Here is a 26,031-nt window from a genome sequence, read left to right as displayed (position 1 = left end):
CAGAACGTCCTGACTGAAAACAATTTAAAAAAAATTGTCAATGAAAGAATTAGTAATATATTTCTGTTTTGCAAACATACACACCTCTATTACAAAATCAGAATAACTAGGAGGCACGGTAGATCACATGGTATAATTTGTCACAACTTCAGATCAGAAGGCTTTTTGTTTTTATTACCTTTTACAAACACCTCATAAAGTCTGTGGTATTGGAATGCTTGCAGCCCACAGCCAGTATAGTTCAGAGCAATTTAAGAGACAACAACACTGATCTAATAGAGAACATACTGGTCATGCAATGAATAACATTTGAATTTAATATAATTATTTGTCAGGAAATAAACTGACCAATGAGGGATGCAGTGTCACACTTATGACAGAAAACCATATCCTGTGGATGTTTCTAGTAAAATGTAAAGTATCAGTATAATACTATTTTAAAACAGGTTGCTTACAGAGCTATAACATAGGTTTACAAAGCCATTGTCCCTGCAGCTAAAATAACCTTTATACAATGTAAACAGACTAGGCTGCCAGCAAGGTGCTTTCTGACAAAGTAAGGTGCACAGAATTCGAACTATTCAGCAATGTAGCAAATCAATAAAAAGTGATATTATAGCTTAAACTCTAAATGATTGTGAAGTACATTCAGCCACGTACTTTGTCTGAATTAAAACCATTTAATTTTCATCTAGTTTGTGCATACCTTCTTGGTGATTTCCATTACATGAGAGTAGATGTTGAACTTCATGCTGATTTGAACTCGGCTCTCGCCAAGATAAGCACCAACTAAGACGTAGCTGTGCAGTAAACTAATGTGATCCATCTGCATCTCCATCCATTTGTGTTGTTTTCCATCTGATGACGTAGATATCCTTCTGTCTGGTGTTGATTGCTGAAGTGTAATGCTGGCTCCAGGGATCAGCTCATTTTGCCTCCCTAGCGCATCAGCACACACAACAGCTGCGATGCTGGCACCAGGGATCAACCCAGTGCGGTCTCCCCAGCGCATCAACATGACAACCGTCTGGATTGAGCTAAGTAGGGTACATCTCTGGGGTCTTCAAGTGGGCACCTTCCATCCTCGGTGTTTCGTTTACTAGCCCATGACACCTCGAGGGCTCAACAGTGATTCTGGCATCCCAGCATCACCCCCCTCCATCCCCTACTCAGCTCAGCCCAGCTTACTTACCTGTACATCAGTGTTGCTTTCTTCCTATTGTGCTTGAGATCCCCATCCAGAATCTTTCTGTCTCAACACAAGCCAGTTGCTTGTGAAACCGGGTTGTAGAGTGTGCCACAAATCCTCAACAACCCACCTCCACTGGGTAAACGCGGACTCTCCATCCTCGTTGTTTCGCTTCAACAGCTAGTTGAGCATACCAAAGTTTCTTCCTCTCCTACGCCTCATCCACAGCATCTTCCCATGGTCCTGGATGGAGGAATATTGTCTTTTGTGTGTAATGCTTTGATGGAACTGGTGGCAACTTATTAGTCAGGTTACGCTTGTGTTCCAATGCTAAGGCCAAACATCGCAGCACTTGGTTATGGCGCCAAGTAAACCGTCCTTGGCTAAGACCCACCTGACATCCTGTCAAAATGTGCCTTAATGTTGCAGGTAATGAACACAAAGGATATGAAGGATCCTCACCCACCCAGAGGTTTAGGTTCTGTGGTGATGGGAAAAAATCCTATGCTGATCTGATGAGGAAACTGATCCTGCTCTGTTCCATTGTCCATAGGTCTTGCCAGCCGATCTTGCGTTGTTCCACGCTCTCCCATCTCATCCATTCTCCCTGCTTGGCCTGGGAAACGGCCTTTACAAACCTGATCCTCTGCTCCTGCTTTTGCACCTCATTGACTACCAGCTTCCTCCGTTGAGCCGGGGTTGCCTTGTGCCATGTAGGAGGAGTTGAACTGAGACCAAAACCTCCTTTTCCGTGCTGAGCTTGCCCCATAATATCTCCGATTCGAAGGGCAGCCTTAGCATCTTCCACAGCTTTTTTTGCTGCCCATTTTCTTCCAGTTTTCAACACAGGTGCTGCCTCCCTTACGCATTTGTCATGTGAATCTACTAATGTAATTTCCAGTCGGACTTTGGCGCACTTAAACTCCTCGGTTAGAGTGGTAGTGGTAGCAGAGATTGTTAGCTGCAGTATTCCTTTACCATAAAGTCCCAGCTGAGGCAGCGTGGAACTCCCAACCATTTCCTGACGTATGAACTGATTAAAGCTTCCAGCTTCTCAACTGTTGTCAAAGAAACCTCGTACAGAGTTAGTGGCCTCAGCAGTCTTGGCAGGAGACCAAACTGAAAGCACCAGAGTTTCAGTTTGCCTGGTAAAGCGCTGCTGTCTATGCTTTTCAATCTTTCCACTGCTTGTTGTCTAACTTCTCCCACACAAACTGTTTCCTTTAGATCCCCATCGTACCATCTCCCTAGACTTTTCACTGGCTTATCGGACACTGTTGGTATTGCCTCACCATTAATGTAGACCCTTTTGTCTACTACTTTACCTTTAATTATAGAGATGCGCCTTGATTTAGTGGGCTTGAATTGCATTTGTGCCCATTCAATGTTATTGGTTCATTTGCCCAATAACTGATTATTGCAGGCTACTGTTGTAGTCATTGTTGTCATGTCATCCATGTATGCTCGAATTGGTGGTAGCCACATTCCAGAAGCTAAGTGCTCTCCTCCCACTACCCATTTTGATGCCCGTATAATTACTTTCATTGCCATGGTAAAAGCCAGTGGAGAAATGGTACATCCTGCCATCATTCCAACTTCTAGGCATTGCCATGTAGTGCTGAATTCTGAAGTTGAAAAACTAAATTGTAAATCTCCAAAGTAGGCTTTCACTAAATTTGTTATTGTCATCGGTACGCTGAAAAAATCAAATGCTGCCCAAAGAAGTTCATGTGCCACTGAACCATATGCATTAGCCAAATCCAGGAATGTCACATGGAGCTCCTTCCTCTCCTTTTTTGCTGATTGAATTAATACAACTGCTGGTGTTGCCTTTGACAACTTGGAGTTGGCAGTTTCAATTAGCCAATACACAATTTACTTTCTGTTTAATAAACACACTGAAGCTTAATTCAATATTGACACAACATGTTTATTACACGGTACACTTTTCTTACACAAGTCTGCAATATTTTTTTCCACCTCTCTTGAGGCACAGAACATACTGGATTAGCAACATTAAAGTAGCTACGGGATCATTGGGTTCATTTTGAAGTATAACAAATTATAATAATGCAGAGTAGGCTATGTAAACATGCAGCAAGTTTAGTGTTTTGGGGGTTTATTCTAGTCAGTCATCATTATCATTTGTTGGCACAGATAATACAGCAGATATTTGCATAAACAAAAAAATATTGAACCGGGATCACCAAGTACTTCCATCCTTCATCTATTCATACCAAGTGATATTTGAGGGATCAGTTTACAAGACAGCATGGCAGACATTAGTCACCCTGTTCCTGTAATAACCCAACTGCACAGTCCCTCAGTGTAACGTTAGAGTGTATTCAAGAGGAAGCCACATTTCAAATCAATACAGTCTGCCTTATATACCTGGATTACATTCTGCTGTGTAATGCCCACTGGGAAACATTGCCTTGTAAGAAGCCAGCATGTTTCCTTCCATTTAATTCCCAGATGCAATTCCCCTCCACTTTTCTGAAGGAATGAGATGTATTGCACAATGAGAAATACAGAAAGGTGAACACTTTGCTGCCATGTCAAACCTCTGCTATCCTGACTGCCCCATACCCAGTACTAAACAGTTATGGCAGCTGTTTCAAATTCTTTGTCTAATTCCTGTATATAGTATGCATAATATTGTTTGTAGGCTGGACAGAATATCCATTAACCTGCTTTTTCAGTTTTTCGAATGTCTCTATCCCCAGGCTCCTAGCCTTTTTTGACACAGCATACATAGGCAGGTTTCCATGTGTTCACTGCTAGCATACTGCTCAGTTGAATGCCTCAGTATACAAAGCAGAGGACAGATAAAAAATAACCTTACTTCATCTATTAGAACACAGCTACTGACACACACACCACTGTTGTTCAATGTGATTGAAAACCTGGTAAATCGGAGACACGATGATTTACTACTTAATGTTTCACTTGAAGAGAGACACAAATACAACTCACTTGCATTGTTGTCTAACATAGAGAAAGCATGGGAGACATTTAAAGATGCAGCCATTCCATGCAGAATATCTCAGATAATTTCTTTACAGCTAAATTTTAGCAAAAGTGACTAGACCCAGATTGCACACTGTATTACATTCTTGTTTAGCCAGAAGAAATTTATTATGTCAACTGGGTAGGACCATTAACTCCTCAAAACAGACTTAACATTCTTTTTATCCTGCATAATGTGCATAACAAGTGCCTTATTTTTGTTGTAGATCCTTTATTTTCACTTGTGTGAAACCCATTTATCCCACCACTATACTGTGAGATTAGGAACCCACCTGATCCCACATATAATCCCATGTGCAGTTTAAGAAGCAAATGTAAATACTGTATATCTAACATCTCTTCATTCTGCTAACTTGAGAGCACTTCTTTTACAACAGTCCAATACAGATAGATAAGGAATACCATTTAGTGTAATGAATCAGTCATCAAAACCACAGTTCCCTCATGTATGCCAAGATTTCCACAAAGCAGTGGACCAAAGACTGCATGAGAAAATCGCTGTCAAACTGCTGTGGGCCACCACACTGGGAAGTTGGACAAAATGGAACATAATACTGAATGCTTTATTAAAAACAAGTGCTTTTTGTTTGTCGTAGTCTGATAATATTCTGATTTGCAATGCCAATGAAGTCATTCATAAATAAATGTACATGTTTCTAAAAGAAACAAAAAAAGGTTGAATTCTAGCTGTATAGTTTGGTTTGCCAGCTCTTAACAGCTACTCAACTTCGTCTCTAGATACTACCCATTTCTTTTTATAAAAGAACAGTTTGTTGATCTGTGTGTGCATCAAAAATAAATCTGACCTCTGACCATGTGTATGATTGCTACAGGCTTTGTATTTACCTTGGTCGAAGCTAATCAACAATAGGTTGCACTATAAATCTGGTGTGCAGCCAGAAAATAAAATAAATAAATAAAACAGGCACAAAATACTGGCTGCTGTCAACGTAATTAATCAGCTATGTTCAGTTCTAGAGATATTAACCATGTCAAGAATGTGCTTGTTGCTTGAAATTTTGAAGTCTGTTCCTTCTAGTTGTGAAGATCCACTTGCAGAACTAGGATTTTTTTTTTGTACAAGAGTGTACAATTTCCATGACAGTGCTACTGCTAAACATCAAAGCTATGTGACAGATAGTATTGTAATGAAATTCTGAAACAGCTTGAATAGATCCTCTCATTTAATGATGTTGATTGGTCATGCAATATTCTTGTCTGACCTTGTTTTCTTTAGGGGTCAGATTAATATCCCTCCATTTGTGAATGTCTACCCTCTCTCTCTCTCTCTCTCTCTCTCTCTCTCTCTCTCTCTCTATATATATATATATATATATATATATATATATATACACACACACACACGCACACATCACACATCTGTTTACTCATCTTTGGAAATATATAGCAGTATATTTCATATTGTATCTGCAATGATGTCCAACATTTCTGAAGTTGCAAGATAAAATCTGATTTAGTCTCTAGTTGATTATTACTGCCCTCTGTGCAATCAAGGTTTTAGCTCAGGAAATAAGGGCTTACATTTAGTATTGCTTTCATGCATAATGACGCCATATTCATTGATACAACTTGTTTTATACCATTCCTGGCAGGTACTCAAGAACATCCATTCTATTCATTACACCTCAAAGGCTGGCAAAGTCATTCCAAATTGTACAGAAGAAGCACTAATATGAATAACTGTCCTTGAAACAAAAATAGAACTGCAGTGCACATAGATCAATATAGAAAATAAAGCTGTAAAAACAAACCAGATTATATACAATTTTGATCATCACTTGGAAAGGTGAGATTTGTGTCATCAGTAAATGGTAAGCCATGTTTTTTTGTTTCCCCTGTAACCTTCAAACCCAATTACTAATGTTTGCTTTTCCGTCCACATTTGTTTTGTAAGACATTCGAACAATAATTAGATTGGCAGCAACATTCTCAGTGTCAGCTGCGCTGTGATAACGTAGACCTAAATAAATATTGTAATACGAAATGGAATACATTTTTATGTAGAACAGATTTCAAAGCCTTCCTAAACCATTCAAATTAAAACATACCAGTATATTTGACCTTACATTCATATAAACAGTGTTGATTGCTCATCAGTCTCCAACATGATGTTTTATTTTCAGGCATCTGACTAAAAATAAAAAAAGCAGCTTGTTAAAAAACAGTTAGCATATTAAGTGTTAAGACAGGACAGAATGGATTCAGCTGCTGATAAAACTGTTAATTTAATAATGCCCCGACATTAATAAAGCAACTACAACGTAGCACCATGACTCCCTCTGAGATACAATATTTGTACATATCCGATGGACACCTGAAGCCAATTCAATGGGATTTGACCATGTAGGAACCACTTATAGATTCTGACCCATTCCAGTAATATGGTGGTATTTACAGTAGATACTTCCCAAGGCACTTGCTAGAGGTCAGTTTACACTTATATGCACAGTATGTCTGAGATCACGCTCCATGTATTGTTTCAAATCTCCTTGCTAAAAGCTTCATAAGTTAAATGAATGCATTTCTATATGAAATAAATATTTAGTAATCAGAAGGAAATATACAGCCAAAAACCAAATAATTTTTTCTGTACACATTATGGCACCACAGATATCCAGTTAACAAATAAAGTAAATGAATGTGGTACATTTTTTTCAAAAGCAATGATTATAAACTGCATTCAAGAAACTCCTTAAGAATAGGGAGAGAGAAAAAAAAAACATGTGCAGGACCAATTCTACAGAATTAACAGATTCTGCATGTTGTGCGTTAGCAATTTGGAACATAGGCACTATTTGAGGGAGAGGGTAAATGGATTGGCCATGACATTCTCTCACTGGGACAGTTTTATTCAGTAGGGACTATTTTTTTATGGGTACATGGTTACAATATGCTGACTTATTAATTACCTTCATGTCTCCTCCCTCTTCCCCAAGAGGGGTTCAGGAGATTGGGGTGTGCTATAATGTGGAAAGGAAGCAAAGCCAAGGGCAAAGATGTTTGGGATAAAATATGCATAAGACATACACACCTACACAACTATATGAGCAACGCCACAAATATATGCAGCTATTTTATTATTAAAAATAGTAAAGCAGATGCAGACTCAGATAAAATAAAATAAAATTTAAAAAACCAAACAGATGAAGTTCCCAGCCACCGTTATTGTCTGTCACTTATTGGATTGATGCAATGCCGCAATCTGATATTAGAACTGTTCTCACCCCTCAGATGAAACCAGCTGGCTTGTGATAACACAAGAAAGATGGACAGCCCATATAAAACTGAATGGCTGAGCCTGTGACCTGCCTGTTATAAAGATGGACTGGAGGTCTATCCACTGCACGTCTTTCCTGTGTATCATTTGAGAGTTTTTCTTATATAGAGAGGACTGCTTGTCCAATTGTGATTAAACTTACTCCTTTAGCTTTAAAGTGTGAGAAGCGTTTTACATTTTAACTATAATGGATCTAGAGGACATTCTGTAGCAAGTTATGAGGGTATAATAATATAGGGCAATATGGAGGCAATCTGTCTGTCTGTATCTGTGTCAAACATACATTCATGAAGTGCTCATCATAAAGAAATAGGGGACAGCTTATCCCAGGGCAGGAAAAATTAATAAAAGAATATGCTTTTCAATTTGGCCTTGCACAGGCAGTTCCCTCTAAACACAATACTTCACTAAGTACAATATATATATATAGTTTTAAGATTAGGTTAATAGACTGCAACATGTCTTCTAGGAACAATCTGTTTATACATTCCAGAGAACAACTAAATTCATATCTGCAACCTACACTTTGGAAATGCATTCATAAATCAATAAAATTACTTGCTTTCATAAACTGTGAAATTATAGTTCATTATCCCCAGTGATGCATGTACTGCATATCAGACTTTAGAGAAATCCACTTCAACATCACATTGTGATGATACTTGCTTTGGACATTGTTTAGCACAAGTTAATGAAGATATAAGGAGGAGCCTGTCTGTCTGACTACACATAGTTTTTATGACACTTGATTCAAAAACCCATATTATTCTTAAGTAATTAAATGATGATTTTATTTAATTTAGTAAGTAAACTCCCTAATTATGTAAATAATGACTTGGCAGCGTTGCCATAGCACCGGTTGTGGCCTGCATGCTGCTTCCAATCTATAGCACAATACACCAAAAAAGGTAATCCAGGATAAAGTAAATGTCTCTTGAAGACTAGAAATTGTGAATGTTAACAGGAAAATTAGGCAAACCATGAAATACATTTTGGTTTTCAGTTTGCAGAGAAAATGATTTGAGCTTCAGGAGTGTAATAGGATACCTGTTTTTAAGGGAACTTTTAGCAATGTACAATAGGGGACTAATAGCAACTTATTGAATTGTAAACAGAGCAAGACCCTACCATATTTAAATTCACCTGTATTTGCCCGTGCTTTTTCTCACTTTTGTTTCCACCTCCTTTTCATTTCACCACCTTACAACATCTCTGAAACACTGTCATACAAATTTATGGTCCTGCCTCGGTTTGAAATGCTAAGAAATTCTTGAAGCTACCCATTCTCAAAATCGGTTTAGCACACTGTGTTAGATATCTTTATGCATTATCATATTTTAGGAAAACACACAACAATATACATGATTATTAACCAAATTAATGTAGGGAATATAAACCATTAAAACAGGCACGGAAGGAGTCATTGAATTGAACACTGCCTTGATATCAGGGGTTCAATACACTCAGACTAAAATTATTTCTTGTAATGCAAAACATGCAGAAAACAGAAACTGTGCCTTGTTTTCAGTAGAAGTACCACATATGAAAAAACAAACCACATTTTCACTATTTAAATCAGGGCTTCTCAAACTCGATCTGGGGGACCCCCTGTGGCTGCTGGTTTTCAATCCAACCCTTAATTGAACTAATAATTAGCGTAATTAGACCTTTTTTCTTGTTTTCAGCTCTTAAACAGCTAAGAAATTGCTTTTCAATACATACTAAAGCCAGAAGGGGGACAGTTGAAAAAAAAAGCAGGCATCAGATTAGTCCAATGAAATATGAGTTGATAGTCTTTAACACAACACTAGGTGGCAATGGGTACTAACATACATAAAAGCTAATTCGCTGCAACAAGCTTCTCTAGAAAGCTCTTCAGTAATATTATAAATTTCAGAACATATTATCAGATGACTTGTTTTTGCCTTTTCAATTTTCAGTATGTCTGTTTGATTTCATTACAGGACTCATTTTTATTGCCTTCTTTAATTTGTTAAATGTGGTTATGCGACATACACATCATTTACCAACAGTGAAAACAGTCCCATTTCAAATAAAAAAAAAAAAACTATAGCCATAGTGTCCTCAGGCACTTCTTATTTGAAATGATTCACTTTTTAATCAAAGTAGCAAGAAACTATAAACTGCAAATAAACTTCAGTGCAGCTGAAAATAGTGAGACACATTTCTTCTAAAATGCATTTGAAATGTTGCAGAAACTCAGAAACGCACGTTCGCATTTCCATTAAAACAATCTGTAAACCTCTATTGTAATGCCTTCTGCATACCGAATAAACTAGCTAGCTAAATAATTAACATCAACATCTAAAGGCATTATTTTGTATGTTGGGTTTATAATTTATATTGCTAATAAAATACCAAGGAAAATAGCTTTATGTCATTAAGCATGTAGGGTATATAGGCTGCCAGTCTGAACAACTAAAAACACAGAAGACAAGAATAGATAAACACTGAAAAACTGAAGACCTTACTATATATCCAAAAGACAGAGAAGTCCTATAACATATATATGATGAAATATTTGAGCCCCTCGCAAAAGGTCTGCCCCAGTTTAAAACAGAAAAGCTTTTGATGTCAAAGAGCCTATCTAACTCAAATACACAACACCAGAAAGCAAATATTAGAACATGGAACTAAGGTGCATGACAACAAATGAACAAACAAATGAACGGGGTTACTGTACCTTAAAATGGCTTTTCTAGAACTGCATTACATAACAAAAAGAATAATACAAAAACAATAAACAAAAATGCAATTGATACAGTTTCACATCAGGTCAATGCAATAGTATTGTTGGCACTGCGTTCACTGGGGCAAATAAATAGTATCATCTTTTGTGCATTTACTCTAGTTCAGAGCAGGAGTTCTCAAATAGTAACATCTTATTTGCATTCATTATAGTTTAGAGCATGTGATTTAAGTTTCATCTTGTGATAGCGGTCCAGCGCAATCACACAGATTTATATCCAACAGCAAATTTGAGAATAGAAAATGCATGTAGTCCTAATGCTACACACAAGTAACAAAGAACTTTGCCACACTTTTAAGTCATCGAATTAACTTTTCAAGTTGATGTTACTAGTTTTGTAAAAGAGTATGTGTTTTACTGTAACCAAAACTGGTGCAAACTACCTTTTTGGTGTAAAGAGCTTATTCATTCTTTGAAAAAAGTATTATCTATAAATACGTAGCAAGAGGAAGGCTTTGCTTATTGGCTGAAGTGATACCATATGTTTATGTGGCACCAACATGCATGGAACAGTATTTTCACAAATGTGTTTTATTAGGCTGCATCAACCCAGATTTGTTTTATAACACTAACAGAGGAGTTTTATCTGTTTAATTTGTGTCAGTCAGTACTGAATTGTCTCCCCCAATCTTTTCTAACAGGTAGAAAGGTCCCTGTTGTCTCTGCAACATGTGTAATCTAGAAATCAAACATTTGATTATTGCCAGTTGCTATGGAAGTCACCATGGAAACGTTGATTTTATTTTAAAGATCAAGATTGATCAGTTTTCCAAAAGATGTGACTTTACTTAAGTATATTGTTCTTACACATCACTATCCACTGCAACACACATTAAAAGCATCTGGAACTTAGTTATTAAAAAAAAAATCTACGCCATTACCCAGAAATTGAGAATATTGTTTGAAGCTGATCGTTTTGTGTTTAAAGTATCATCATGAATACAGCGACACTGTTTGTGGACAAAGTGCTGAATGGAGTGGAGAGATAGAGCTCAAGTTAAAATTTAACTAGCTGGGATTGCAAACCAACCTCTGGACACTGAACCTTTGGAGTCTGATATGAGGATTACAAACTACCCAAAGTGACACGTCCCCAATCCACTAATCAAGGCAGGACTCTTCCGGGAGGTGATCTCTGAAATTGCTCAGGTAACTCATTTTTGTATTCAAGTTACAGTTGCACCTTTTAAGATTTTGCTCTTGCATTGTTGTGTCTTCCATTGAAAGGGATTCTCTTTGTGAATTTACATGTTAGTGTTAACAGCTAGTTTTTGCTCCAGAAAGTGATGTCTTATTCACCAGTGGTTAATGGGATGTATTGTGTATTTTGACTAAGCTCTGACCTTTGGCCAGTATGAGGGAGCAAGATGATCAATTATAACCAGTCCTAGTGTTTGTACTATATAATGTAGAACATGTACATTATTTTTCTTTCTCGTGAGAGCATTACCAATTTGCAAACACAGTTGGTGTTATTTTAATGTTCATTAATGTATTCCTTTGCATCATTTGAAAGGTAATGTACCAAATAATGTATTCTGTTCACATATTTTTACAGGACTTGTAAACATCTACCAGTTAGAAACATTTTATTTAATGTCGAGTTATTTAAATTATGTTCAGTGATTTTAATTGTCATGATACAGCCTAATTGAATGGTTGTATTAATTATTCATACATGAACTTGATAACTTGAAGACTTTTTGTGTTGTGTAAGATGTGCATGGAAATTATTAGGGATTTAATCCAGACAGCTAGCCTGTTTAAATTGGACAGCTTTGTTTTACAAAAATGCAAGGTACAACGAATTTGGCAAAGAATGTACACTATTTGAATTTTGCACGGTTACTTTATTGCACATTAACTCATTGACTACAACACATTAATCAGCATTTCACTTTTTCATTTTTTGTATACATTTTCTGCCTCAGCGCATTCTTCTTTTACTGTTAGAATGACAGCAAACAGTACTTCTTCAGTCATTTGGAACAATGAAATACAAAATAGACTCCTGCAAGAAAAATCAAACCATTTGTCCTGGTTTTAGAAGGTGTTGATAAAAGGAAAAAGTGTTAATCTGGGGAAGAAAACCCATTCTGTACTCTCATTCTAAAGGCATGTGTAGGTTTTACTAAGTTGACAAAAACTGCCTTCTGTTAAATGTCATGCAGTTCTCATAGTCAAAAGAACTGCATAATGTTACGTGCTTGCTGCAGTTCACTGAAGAACAATATGAAAGTACAACTTTTTTGTAAAGGCTTGAATTTAGACAAACTATAAGGGTTTTGTTTTTTTTTGTATATGCTGCCATTTTTAAAAAGTGGTTTTCATGAAAAGAGGTCTTATGTATGTTTTTATTTATTTTATTTGTTTACAGCTTAGGGAATGTTGTTAAACAAAATCCTGCACAAAACTAGCTGCAACATTACCTCTGTGAATGGCTGCTTATCTTTTATCAGTTATCATAACTGGTGATGCATATATTTTAAAACTATTCAATATTGAATATCCACTCTATTTTATTTTATTTTTTTTTTTACCTTATTTAAGCCCTGGTTTGATATTCAGAGTTTCAGTTCTGACTTCCCCTACAGTGATTGGTGGGTATACACAAGCAGACTTGCACAATGGCCTTCATCACCATATGTGTTTAGCTTAAGTCAACAAGCTTCAAAAAGCAGGTATTGATCTACACAAGATAAGCCCCCCATCTAGTTATCTTGTTTATGCAAACGGTAACCAGGTATTTCCAGAAAGAACCTCTGCCAAGCAGTGGAGGCTTAATGGAGCTCTCACATTAGTGTGCACCCTGAAAGCAAAAAAATAGATACACACACACACACACACACACACACACACACACACACACACACACACACACACATACACACAACATGGGATTTGATTTTATGAGAATTGTAAGGCCTCCCACCCCCTTTCCGATGGAGGAAGAGATATAACAAGCGTCAGTAAGGGAAATGCATAATGACTTACAATGAGAGCAAAAAATAAAAAACAAGATGAGTTGTTTTTGGGGCGTCTGCTTTTTGTGAGAATGCTTTGCCATTACTTCACTTAGGGGTAGATGTACTAAGACGGGCCAGTCGCAGTGCAAACATACAGCAGTTTGCATTTTCATTACCACAGTTTACTAAGTGCACATTTTGTCATATGTACTAAGAAAAAATATGTTAATGATGGGCTGTGCAAGAAAATAAATAATATGAGGGGTATTTTAATAAATTATGTTATCTTGAAATTAGCAAATTTGATTCTCAATCATAAATTACTGTTCCATTGGTCTTTTCAGATCTCTAAGATTAAGGGTCTCACCAAATCAGAACATAATGCTTTCCATTTACTTAGACTGATTTGTACAGGCTTTGATATGTTAAACTTGACTTGCAATTGAGGTTTTTTGTGCAGAATCTAATTAATATCTTACATGCCACAGAGGATTAAAGAAACATGAGAAGAAACCAGATGCATTTTAATTTTGACAATGTACACAAGGACTCTAACAGAAGTCAATTATGATCAAAACATAGCACAGAATTAACTTAAACATAACAAACAACATTCATACTAAGCCAGGCAATGGGGGACAAAAACAATTTAACATTCAGGAGGGAAAAAGTGTTTTAATGACTAATAATTTTAGTAATTCTCACAATCAAATGCAAAATTGGCAAAAGTACACAACATCCTTGGTTTTAGGTTCCATTATCTGAAGGATGGAGCTCCAAAAGTGCTGCTACAGACTGTGATTGATTTTTAGAGTTTTTCTTTCTCTCTTAAGTAGCAATAAAAAAACAGTCATTGTCATTTTTATCTGTAAGCCAGTCATACATTTAGATGTTAAGATCCAGTAACCTTGATTTGTAGGTAGAAGTACCCTGAGGGCAGGATTCAGGACTTGGTAATGAATTTGGCTAGTTTTCTGCTACTATTTTTTTTATCTAAATGTGCAAAAAGAAAACTAATGTTGTCAACTTAAATTAGTAGGAGGAGTCCAGCTTCATCACTGTCTTAAGCTTTTTTTCCCATCATATATATAGTGGTTGGTTTCACTGACCCTGTTCAGCACCAATACTGCACTCTCCAATGTTACTTTAGGTAAGGTAGTCTCAGATTAGTGTTAAATCAGGATCTGTGAAACCAGCTGTAAATGTTAGGCAACATCTCAGCTAACAGTTCACAGACATTTAGGACCTAAAGACATACTTTAAACAATTGAACCAATACATTATCAATATATGTCAGTGTTCTCTATCAAAACATTTAAGGACAGGATCATAATTCAAAACACAAATGTGTGAGAGACAGATTGGAATCCTAATCAGTTTTAAAAATGTTTGAAAAACACCTTACAATGTGTTTGAAAAGATTAAGACTCCAATATACTGTGCAGTTTACTTGTTTATGAATGTCTGACCAAACATGTAGATTAAAAAAAGAGCAGGAGCACTATTTCTGGCTGTTGTTCATGAAATCCTTATCGGCATAAGAAAGTAGTCGGTTCTGTATATCTGAAGTGTTTTCAGCATATTTAAAAAGACAAGGATAAACACCAGACAGGTTATGTAAGAGAACCCTTTACCATTCCCCAGAAATAACAAGGTAAATACATATTTGCTTGCAATAGACTTCTAATACCTATTAAGTAGCTGCTGACAAGGGTGGCTGCCATTTTGCAATCCATTTTTTATCTGGATAGAGGGGCTTTTGTGAATTAAAATGAGTATTTCAAACTTAACAGCCTATCCTTCCACACAGCAAAGATAGCACCGTATACAAATCGAAATGATCTGTCCCACTGGCAAGGTCCAATTCCATTAACTTTTGGCTGGGAAATGTCGATTTAGGAAAATAATATACAGTGAAAACCAAGCATCCAACAGAGACTATTATCACTGCAACAGACTTTGATATGAAAATAATTTACTCTAGTAGAAAACTGTGTGTTCTTCCCATGTAATTTTAATTTGTTTTGAACTTTAATTTCAGTGAGCACCCCTAATTAAGCTGATTTATTGCTTTAATCACTCACAATGGAATCAAATCAAAAACCCGGGGATGGACTGACAGGCACACAGAAAGAAGCAGCCCTCCGTACATTGATCCAGCGCACAGGATATGGTTTGCTTCAGGTAGGAGTCAGTATGAATAGTAGCAGTTGCAGCTGAATATGACTACAACATTTCAGTTTTTTAGGTTAGCCAGTTGTATGACTAGTCACACAGATTCACTTGGGTTTAAAAGGTTGTTTACTCATCCCAGGGCAAAGGTTTATCAAATAATTAAGTAAACTAGGGAAGAAATTCACAAAGCATTTACTCCAACCACTCTTAACACCTTTTACAAAAGTAGAAAAAAACAACATAAGAATATCAAATAGCCTGTGAAATTTAATTATTTTCTTTGTAGCTTCAATCAGGTTTTTGGTACTTTCAGAAAACATGGTGACAATGGACATTTACTTTGGGAACATATCTTAACTAAACAGTAAAATAATGCCCTAGGACTGCATACTTCACAGGTTTTTTTTAGATCCCCCAATTTAATCCTAGCATAGACAAGAGCAGAGAAAAGTAAACATGAGGGGCCTAGCACATATTATTTTTCACATGCAATGTTCATCATTTAAACTTTAACACAGACATGCATTCGACCAAAAGCTTTGGCAATGGTAGCAGTGGTGCATGTAAGCTATATTAAAATGCATAAGGTGTTGCATTTTAAAATCATTAATTACTGTGAAAACAACATGACAACCAAAATTTATTGATATGAAATGCAACTGGAGTCTTTCTCAATTTAGTGCATTACAAACCTAAACATGTAAAAAGATTAGTCTATGGCGCCATCTAGTGCCAACAGTTAACGTTTACTAGTTTAAAATAAAAAGACACGTGACTTGGTTGTTCAGAAGCTATTAATGTTGTACTTTACTCATAAGTGCTAGTTTAAAAAAAAGAAAAAAACTCGACTTGGATTTTCACTTTATGTTTATGCTTTAGTAAATGATCTATATAAGACAAGGTGTCGCTGGTTTAGCACACTTTGCTTCTTACCAGAAACATTGACTATATTAAAATTGTCTTTCTAACTATATAATATGCAGATAAATCTAAATATTCAGTGCAGACCTATCAGATTTTTGTAGTCCCTAACGGTTGACCCAGTCAATTTTCTAGATCTTTTTATAACAAAATGTTGTTTTTGTCAACAGCAGAAACCACAAGCTGCCGTCTTTACTTACAAGTAGTGTGTAGGTAAAGACCTTGGTAGACGGGCATCTACTAGCGCACCCCCCCCCCCCCCCCCCCCCTTTTAGTGGTGGATAATCAGACACAAAAACACAAACCACTAGAACTATTGAAAAGCTGACCTTTTCTCTTACATATTGCTTTACACATCATAGCTAAGATAAGGAACCATTTTTTTCTTCAAAAAAACTATTGATATTATGTATGTAACCTGATAACATTCTGCCCAGTCTTATCCTATTGATAAGACTTATAGCGAGAGTAAATATCTGTAGTTTCAGTTTATATTTGGTTTTACAAGAGAAAGACAAAACATGTTGGCAGCTATGCCCAACTCACAATTGTATTAAAATAACAGCTTAAAAAAACAAACAAATGCAAGATTATTATAAATACAGAGACAGGAAATAGTATATATTCCTACTGAAAAGTTTTACTTTGTTGATTAACAGAATGTAGATGGTATAAATCCATTGAAACAATATTAGGCACAATTGAATGCTTCTGGCCCCCTGCTCCCAAACTGTTATGGGTTTCAGTTGTAACCCGAGACAGTGCTGGAATGTGAAGGGGTTATTAAGGTACAATGTAATCTGAACATTGTTTCTTTGCAGAGTTTGAAACCTTGAACATGCTCCTATACTTTGCACTCAGCGTTAGCGTTATAGTGGAATTTGTACTTTTTCTTCAATTACAGCCTTTAACAGCCTCCAAGACCCAAACAAACATAGTTCTAAATGCATTGGGCACATGACCATCACAGATTCCCACCAAACCCATTTGTTTAGCTTTCTCTGTAGAAGAATTGTTATTGTGGGAACATTGTAAGGGAGTTCTAAACCTTAGTACAGATCACAAATGGAGTTATTGATCCATTGGTGTTTATTGTAAAGTGGAAAGCTCTTGGATATTGAAATTTTACTGAAATTAAACTGTTTTATTTTATTAATTTTAACGTCCCTTCATGTGTTATTATTGTTTGGGGTTTTTTTTTTTTTTTTTTTTTATAGGAAAATGGGCAGAGGAAATATGGCGGTCCCCCACCAGATTGGGAGGGTTCACCCCCTGAGAGAGGCAGCGAGATCTTCATTGGAAAGTTACCCCGGGACCTGTTTGAGGATGAGCTGGTACCACTCTGTGAAAAAGTAAGGACAGGAGGGAAAGCTGTACCTGCGTTTCCCTCCATTTTAGGAATATTAAACTAAAGCCTTAGAAACATGCCACTAACAAGGAGTTTGTTGTTTCTTTCTACAATACATTTCTGAGTGAGAAAGAAAGGTAGTAACTAATTTGTTACAGCACAGCATTCTTTAGAAATGGTTGAAAAAACATAGCATTACATTTTTCACATTCAAAATCTGAAAAACAAGTGCAATACAACAATTTGTTTGTTTTATAAATTCTGTTTTTGTTTTGTTTTTTTAACTTTAACAGTTTGGGAAAATCTATGAAGTACGAATGATGATGGACTTTAACGGAAATAATCGTGGTTATGCCTTTGTAACTTTCAGTAACAAACAAGAAGCCAAAAATGCAATGAAACAGCTCAATAATTATGAAATAAGGTAAGCCTGCTTTCCCATTTACCAGTTTTAAGACATATTCCTAATTCTCAGTACCTGTGTTTCAAATGATGTAAAACACATATACAGTATAAGCAGTACTATGTATTGATTGTAAAGCAACATGAACAATTACAAGAAGAACAAAATTATTTCATGCATATAATTACATTGCAGCAAGCAAGTGAAGTGCATGATCTCACATCGAGATCAGGGTTTGTATTACCAGTAAAAAAAAAAAAAAAAAGTCACTTTTGCATCAACCTGACTCGCTATTGGGTGAGCCCTTCAATGTTGCACTGTTATTCTTGGTGAATTTGAGTAGCTTTATTGTGCTTTGATGTGTATTTACCTGACACAGTAAGGGGTACTGTTCTTCAGGAGTGGACGTCTTTTGGGTGTCTGTGCGAGTGTTGACAACTGCCGCCTGTTTGTTGGAGGCATCCCTAAAACAAAGAAAAGAGATGAGATCTTAGCAGAGATGAGCAAAGTGTCAGACGGGGTAGTCAACTGCATTGTATATCCCAGCGCAGCAGACAAGGGCAAAAACAGAGGCTTTGCTTTTGTGGAGTATGAGAGCCACCGAGCTGCTGCCATGGCCAGGAGGAAACTGATGCCAGGTAAGAACTTCAGAGTGTTCTATTCTGTTGACCTGTCGCTGTTCGTGCTTAACACCAACTGAATAGGCTCTATCAAAGTTTAAACATTTATCGTTTCCTTATTCCTGTACTGTACATCATACCTCTTATTTCTGATCAAAACTACAATAGGGAGGATACAACTGTGGGGCCATGCCATTGCAGTGGACTGGGCAGAGCCAGAGGTGGAAGTTGATGAAGATACGATGGCAACAGTTAAAATCCTGTATGTGCGGAACTTAATGTTGTCAACCACAGAGGAGACCATTGAGAATGAATTCAACGGCATCAAACCAGGTGACTAAACGGAAGACTGTGGGTTAAAAGGTAAAATCTATTGTATGAAGAAAAACTGGCAAGCTGGGGATTATGCCAATGTGAAAAATGTAGCTTCCTATCACACAACCGTTTAAATAAAATGGTACCCAGGAGGGTTTTTGAGAGCTTTTGTTGCTGCTACAGCTGAAATCTTTTGTTCAATCTTTCTATTTAAAGCCAATTTTGAGAGACACATTTTCAATTACTTCCCAAACCAGGATATTTCTTTGATAGCTGATAATGTCATTTTACAAACAAAACAATACATTAAAGTAAGATGAAAAAATAAGCTGATCATTTTCCTTTTATCCATTCACCATTTTATTAAAATTGAATGTCTAAAATCAATATCAATAAAGCAACAATATGAACATTCGTGCAGGTTACTGTAATTGGTTAAGACAAAGAGGATGTGAATGGCAGATTGTTTTTATTCTCTTTTAAATCACGATCACTTATTTCATGGACTTACCAGCAAGCTGTAGTCCTTGTCATTTGAAAGTTTCTACAGCAGTGTGATTTATGGCCCATCTACTGAGCTGTGGCAAATAGTCATCATCTTCATCATTTCACGGATCAGTAAAGATCATGAGAGAGTCAGTGATTTGATTGAACAATATATTTTTAGGAGCTGTCGAAAGAGTAAAGAAGATAAGAGACTACGCTTTTGTGCACTTCACCAACAGAGAAGATGCAGTAAATGCCATGAACACATTGAATGGAAAGGTAATACAAACCGATTAGAAATGAAGGTTTCCTGCAAAAGACTTGTCACAGCTGTCAGCTTCGATTTTCTCTGGTTTCAATTGTCGTGTTACCAACTACTCAAGTAACTACAGATATGCACCCTGCTATCCAGAAATGATATACAATCTATATGATATAGAAATGATATGTAATCTGCTATCCAGAAATGATATGTAATTCTCTATCCATATATGATGTGTAATCTGCTATCCAGAAATGATATGTAATCTACTATCCAGAAATGATATGTAATCTGCTATCCAGGAATGATATGCAATCTGCTATCCAGAAATGTCACATGCAGTTATATAGGCACAGCATGTCAATAGGGTACAGTGTAACAGTATTCCTAGTTTTCTAATGTATTTAATAATAATAGCACTAGTTTGATAAATGAAACATATGGAGTACAGAAGTCATATAAACATGTTCACACTGTTTAAATGATTAGGCTAACTTACTGTAGGGTTTGGTATTCCATCGAAATGTAATATTTGCAACACTGGATAGTCTTCAATATTATATTACCATTAAGTCCAGTCCTTTTAGATGATTCAAATTCTGTGTATCAAGATACCCAAAATTGGACTTAGAGTAACAAACATACCATTTCCATGGTAAACACTGCTAAACTGAACACACATCCGTCAGGCCAGTGACCCTTTCTGTTGTGTACAACTCCAATGACCCCATTGCAAAAGATAGTGATTCGAACTGTACAACTCACCACAAGTGCCACTGCTGGACTTTAAGAGAAATCTGAACAGACATTCATTTTTTGTGTTTTTTTCACCTCTGAAGACCATATTTTATCTGCCACAAGATGTGCTCTCTCCTAGGCCACTACTGCGAGGAGAACATTCAGTTCTGTCCAAAAAACCAAACCAAAAAAAACAGTTTTCAGATGCTGTCACAAGGATATGTTTTAATAGTCAAGTTTTCTTTTCTTTTAAAAGCTGGTGGACGGCTCTCCAATTGAGGTGACATTGGCCAAACCTGTAGACAAGGACAGCTATGTTCGACACACAAGGGGGACAGGGGGCCGAGGGTCCGTGCTGCAAGGAGAATATGCTTATACACTAGGGCAGGTGTATGAGCCTTCAGCTGCATACCTGGGAGCTCCTGTCTTCTACGCACCCCAAGCCTACACACCCATCCCAAACCCAATGCGATTCCCCCCCAACAAGGGACATTTCAGCTCCCGGGGTATGATGCGCACCCCTTCCATCAGAGGTAACTGGAATTGTCTATATTCTATACATTAAATACATATTGTACTGACATAGATTAATGGAACCAGTTTGAAAGGTGAAGTGGTAATACATCTGACAAAAAAATATTCTGTAAATATTTTATTTCTAATATAATATATAACATATCTAATATAATCTATCTTTTTAATATTTCTTTTTTATATAGTTTTATTCATGTTTATTCGGTTTGAGTTCCTCATCATTTGCTTGAATTTTTTATTGTTGTTTTCTCTTGCTGTTTTTATTGTACTAAGTGTACTTCTGAATGTCCGTTTTCTTGTTAAAAGCTCCTCGGGATGGCTTGCCATGAAAGGTGCTTTATAAATAAAATCTGACTTGATATAAAAGCTATAAATTCTTTAAGAAAGTTTAAAATTACAACAAGGCTGTAGAGTTTGAGTTTAAGGTATGTAAAAAATCATAATAATCTACACTTACAATTTATGTTTGCCACACTTGCATTGTCATAAAGTGAAAGATGGGATTTTGATTTCAATCAAGTCCACAGGTCTGAAAATTGCCCCAAAGCTTTGAATGTCAGTTTTGTATAAAATGCAATGTCATTTACACAATTATCTCAAAGCAAATTATATAGTATAATTGCTGAAGCAATGATGCCAAACTTTTTGTTGCACCTATATGAGGACTGCAAGAAACAGTAGAATGTTTTTGCCAATAAGCCCTATTTCCAACCTCGGTCCAACCATCAATATATATAAATATATATATATATATATATATATATATATATATATATATATATACACACACACACACCATAAACACTGCTATACTGTGTAAGAGTAAATGGATAACTGTCATATGAATGCGATGAATCCAGGTGATTTCTGGTGATATGATATGATTCGATTCAATTCCTTCTTGCATTCCTAGAAATTTACATGACTGTACCTGTAGGGGCTGCAGGTGTTCGAGGGCTGGGTGGACGTGGGTACCTGGCCTATACTGGCTTTGGCCGTGGTTTTGCGGGATACCAACTGAAGGCAGACAAGCGAGGGGAGGACAAGCTTTATGACCTCTTGCCCGGAATGGAGCTCACACCTATGAATCCTGTAACCCTAAAACCTCAAGCAATCAAACATGCTCCTCAGGTACATGATTGATGAGTCCTGGTAATACACAAAAATACTTGAACTGTGCCTTAGGGAATCACAGCAGCTCTGTTTCATTTTAAATTTGTAGGCTATTCTCATTTGCAAAAAATAATCCAAAACAGCCCAACTTAAAATTCGGATGAATTGGATTTATGTCTTTAATGATTTTTTTTGGACATAGATTGTGCTTGCAAGTCAAAAATGGATACACCCAACACTTAAACTCTGCTTACCTTGAAAGGTCAGCTAATTTGGGTGTAGATCTTTTCCTGCATGACACAAACCTGTAAGGTGAAGAGAAACAAGGGTGTAAAATGTCTGCCATTTGCAGGTTTGTCTCCTGAACTAATTTAAGCAAATGTGTCTTAAGCAATTCAACAATGTGTGTGTTTCATACGCACAGAAAAAAAAACTGCCTGTATATATGAAATAGCAACAACATTCAGATTAAAAGTGGTTAATATAAACAAATATTAATTTATGTGTATTAAATATACAGCGATGCACTACAAAGGAAAAACGTGCTTTGCAGTATGTGAACGAAATATTGTGAAAAAAAACATTGTACCTGCAGATATTGGAAGATATTTGCCAGAAGAATAACTGGGGGCAGCCAGTTTACCAGCTTCATTCTGCCATTGGGACCGACCAGAGACAACTTTTCATATACAAAATCACCATCCCTGCTCTTGCGACCCAGCATCCCAACATGTAAGTCACAATCTTTACCATCTATATTTTTTCAACTGTGAGTTGAATGTATGTAAATGTATGTAAGAGAGTAAGTTACAGACCTAGGTTAGGCATGGAACACAACAGTTCAATACAAAACAGATGCAAGGGTCGTTCAAGAATAAATCAATAAAGTAGGGTTGAAAGGTTTCCTTTTTAAAGTTACATGACGCTATGTGTGCACACACAGTATTGACAAAAAAAAAACACCTTTTTTTCACTGTAATCATTTGACAGAACTTCAACAACCTTTGTAAAAGCTTTTGTTTAGACTGAGCTTGAGAGCTTGCTTTCAACCTCTAAAAAACCCATACACAAAATAAACACAATAAATCAATCCTGTGCCCTTTATCTGTCCACAAACTAAGACTGAATCCTGGTTAAGATAAAAACAAAAATGTCACATCAGCTTTCTTCTCATTATGAACATTTAATCCCCTTGCTTGGGAGCATTGTTGCCTTTTAATAGTACAATATCATACGCTATTTAAATTGTTATGATTGTTCTTGAATATTACAAGCGTTTAACATTACAACTCCATTTGTGCATCTCAAAAGTCCAGTTTGAAAACTACATAGTTTTTATTTGCTGTCGTATATTGTACTATAAATACTCAATAAACAACGAGCAGTAAAAACATCAGAACATCTTTTCCTCTTGGATTACAGGGCTGATGGTGTATATGCTGCTTTCAACCAAATTCAGGATTAGATCGAGTTTTAATGTAGCAACCTTTCCACTACATTCAGAGAACGAAAATCTAAAGAAACTTTCATATCTTCACAACATCTCCTTGCAGACATCCCTTCACACCCACAAAGCTCTGTGCTTCAGTGGATGAAGCAAAGACCTACGCTGCTGAGCATGTCCTGCAGTTCCTGGGTCTGCAGACAGAGGGGGCTGAGCCCCCAGCGACTGCACCATTCCCAGGTATGTGAAGGTCTGCAACAGAGAGCTGATCCCACGCATTTTCAGCCTGAATTACAGGGGCACATCTGTGCATCTGTACAAAAACCTGATTAGCATCAATATTAGAATACATTACTTAAGGTAAGACAAGATACTCCAAGATATCGAATATGTGTAACGCATCCGCTAATATTAGGAATTAATATCATGAATTACATTTTCTTTATTACAAGTGTTTGGACATGACGGGATAATGTTAGGTTCTATTAGAGAGTACCGGTACATTTGGACTGTATAATTAATTCAATAGGAAGTTATATTATTAGTTTAATATATTTTACATTTTAATTAGTGACACTTTATTTTTTATTTTTAGTAGTGCAAATTTTAAAAACTGTCTGATGGTTGTCACAGTTGATATTAACTTGTCTACAGTAGGTTTCACAATATACAACAAAGTTAGAGATGTGAATAGTATTGTGTCTAAAATGTATTATTTTTATGAACCTTTTCTGTTACATTTTAACTGTGTTCATATCACCACCTGGTGGCCATCTATAGCACATTTTCTACAGTAATATTTCTTCAAAACCTACAATGTAAATATTTATATAGACAACTATATTCGATATATATATTATATATATATATATCTATTATATATATATATATATATATATATATATATATATAGTGTGAATATTGTGGTTTTAATACATTTTGACAGCTGTAGAGTTATTATCTATTGCATGCTGACATCGTTTCTCCATCATCTCTATGTTTGCCTCCTGTTGCAGCGTATACAATAACAAATGCAGCCGCCAGTGTAGCAGCAGCCCAGCTCAAGCAAGCAGTCACCTTAGGACAAGACCTAACAGCCTATGCAGCGTATGAGACATACCCCGCTTTTGCCATGGCAACGCGGGGAGATGGCTATGGAGTTTACTGAGACAGCTCCCAAAGGACCATTGGCTTAGTTCATGTTTATGTTATTGCACATGATCTGTGAGTTATTCATTTTACCTGAGCTTGTGTCAGGTTGTCATTTAGATGAGTACGATACCACAGTTTGTTTTCTGTCTGTGTGCCTGCCAATTATTTTAAGATTTATTTGAAATAATATAATGTAAATCTTCAATTAGACAAACTTTTTAGCCTGTGTCTTCATTAATATAATTTCAATAATATAAATGTGATACTAGTCCTGTTACGTTTTGACTCGTCTCAGGAATAGGTAAGCTTGTATGTTTACAAATTACATGTCTTTTTTTATTTCTCTTTCAAAACTGCTTTTTGAATATTAAACATAGTGGTATGCACATTCAATACATATTTATGTTTGTACAAAACAGTCAGTGCTTTTTAAATGCTCTCAACTATCTCCTGTTGTACCTATAACACTGATGCTCAGGTCATGTTTCAAGATGTGCAAAGCAAGATTGAGTCAAACTGACTCAAAGTTATTTTTCCCAATTTTTTTTAAATTGTGCATTAACCTATATTTATAATGGTATGTTTTTTGTTTTCTTTTAATTATTTACCACAAAAAGTTTGTATTATCTTTTTGTTTCTGGTGATTTAGCAGACTTAGAAATAGAGAATAGAACAAACAAATAAACTAATCAGCATCCCATAATGATAGTGAATACCTTCTGTATCCCTTCTGTTAAATAATATGCATTGTCTCTCTGCTATCAGAGAAGTATGTTCAGAGAAGTATACATCTCACTAAAGGTTTTTCAACAGGTAGAATCCCTTTACCAAGAAAACATAAGACTGTCAATATAGTTCTTACAAAAAGTCCACATTGTATAATGTATTGTTCAATGGGGCTATACAACTTGTTGTATGGAAACCAATGTTAAGATGTCCATTTACATTATGCATGCCAGTAAGGTGTGTTCTGCTAAACAGCATTTCAGAACATGTACAGTACAGTGGCAAGAGGTGTGTGAAATGAATGCCAAAGAAGCAAGAGGTGGCAACAGTATTAAAAAGTGTGCTTAAAAGCACTTAAAATAACTTATTTTTGTATAGAAATCTATTCTTTTTTTTTTTATTTTTTTTTTTTTTTTTTTTGGATACCTGAAATGTTTCATATCAATTACATGGAAAAAAACCTAAAACAAATGGAAATCACCAATCGGGGTAAACATTCGAGTAAACTGGACACAGTAATTACAAATAACTGCTGGACTGC

General features: G+C 36.2%; 1 protein-coding gene across 6 annotated transcripts; it reads left to right on the top strand.

Moving 5' to 3' along the window:
• The first annotated feature begins 11,333 nt into the window (after nucleotides 1-11,333).
• a1cf (apobec1 complementation factor) lies at nucleotides 11,334-25,470 on the top strand. Of its 6 annotated transcripts, none has more exons than XM_041262311.1 (12): nucleotides 11,334-11,436; nucleotides 15,295-15,437; nucleotides 17,567-17,701; nucleotides 17,991-18,121; nucleotides 18,647-18,738; nucleotides 18,889-19,053; nucleotides 19,703-19,800; nucleotides 20,778-21,054; nucleotides 21,969-22,186; nucleotides 22,764-22,900; nucleotides 23,722-23,852; nucleotides 24,629-25,470. In XM_041262311.1, the coding sequence occupies exons 2-12, from the start codon at nucleotides 15,339-15,341 to the stop codon at nucleotides 24,778-24,780; spliced, it is 1,635 nt and encodes a 544-aa protein (XP_041118245.1). In that variant the 5' UTR covers nucleotides 11,334-11,436; nucleotides 15,295-15,338; the 3' UTR covers nucleotides 24,781-25,470. The 6 variants fall into 6 exon arrangements, with proteins under 6 accessions (XP_041118245.1, XP_041118244.1, XP_041118242.1 ...); XM_041262310.1 differs by having other exon boundaries at nucleotides 18,500-18,738; nucleotides 21,993-22,186; XM_041262308.1 differs by having other exon boundaries at nucleotides 18,500-18,738.
• The last annotated feature ends 561 nt before the right edge of the window (nucleotides 25,471-26,031 follow it).

The sequence above is a fragment of the Polyodon spathula genome, chromosome 10 (genome assembly GCF_017654505.1).
Source record: "Polyodon spathula isolate WHYD16114869_AA chromosome 10, ASM1765450v1, whole genome shotgun sequence".
Lineage (NCBI taxonomy): Eukaryota > Metazoa > Chordata > Actinopteri > Acipenseriformes > Polyodontidae > Polyodon > Polyodon spathula.
Note: the sequence above shows the minus strand (reverse complement) of the source record. Positions and strands in the feature narration are given on the sequence as shown.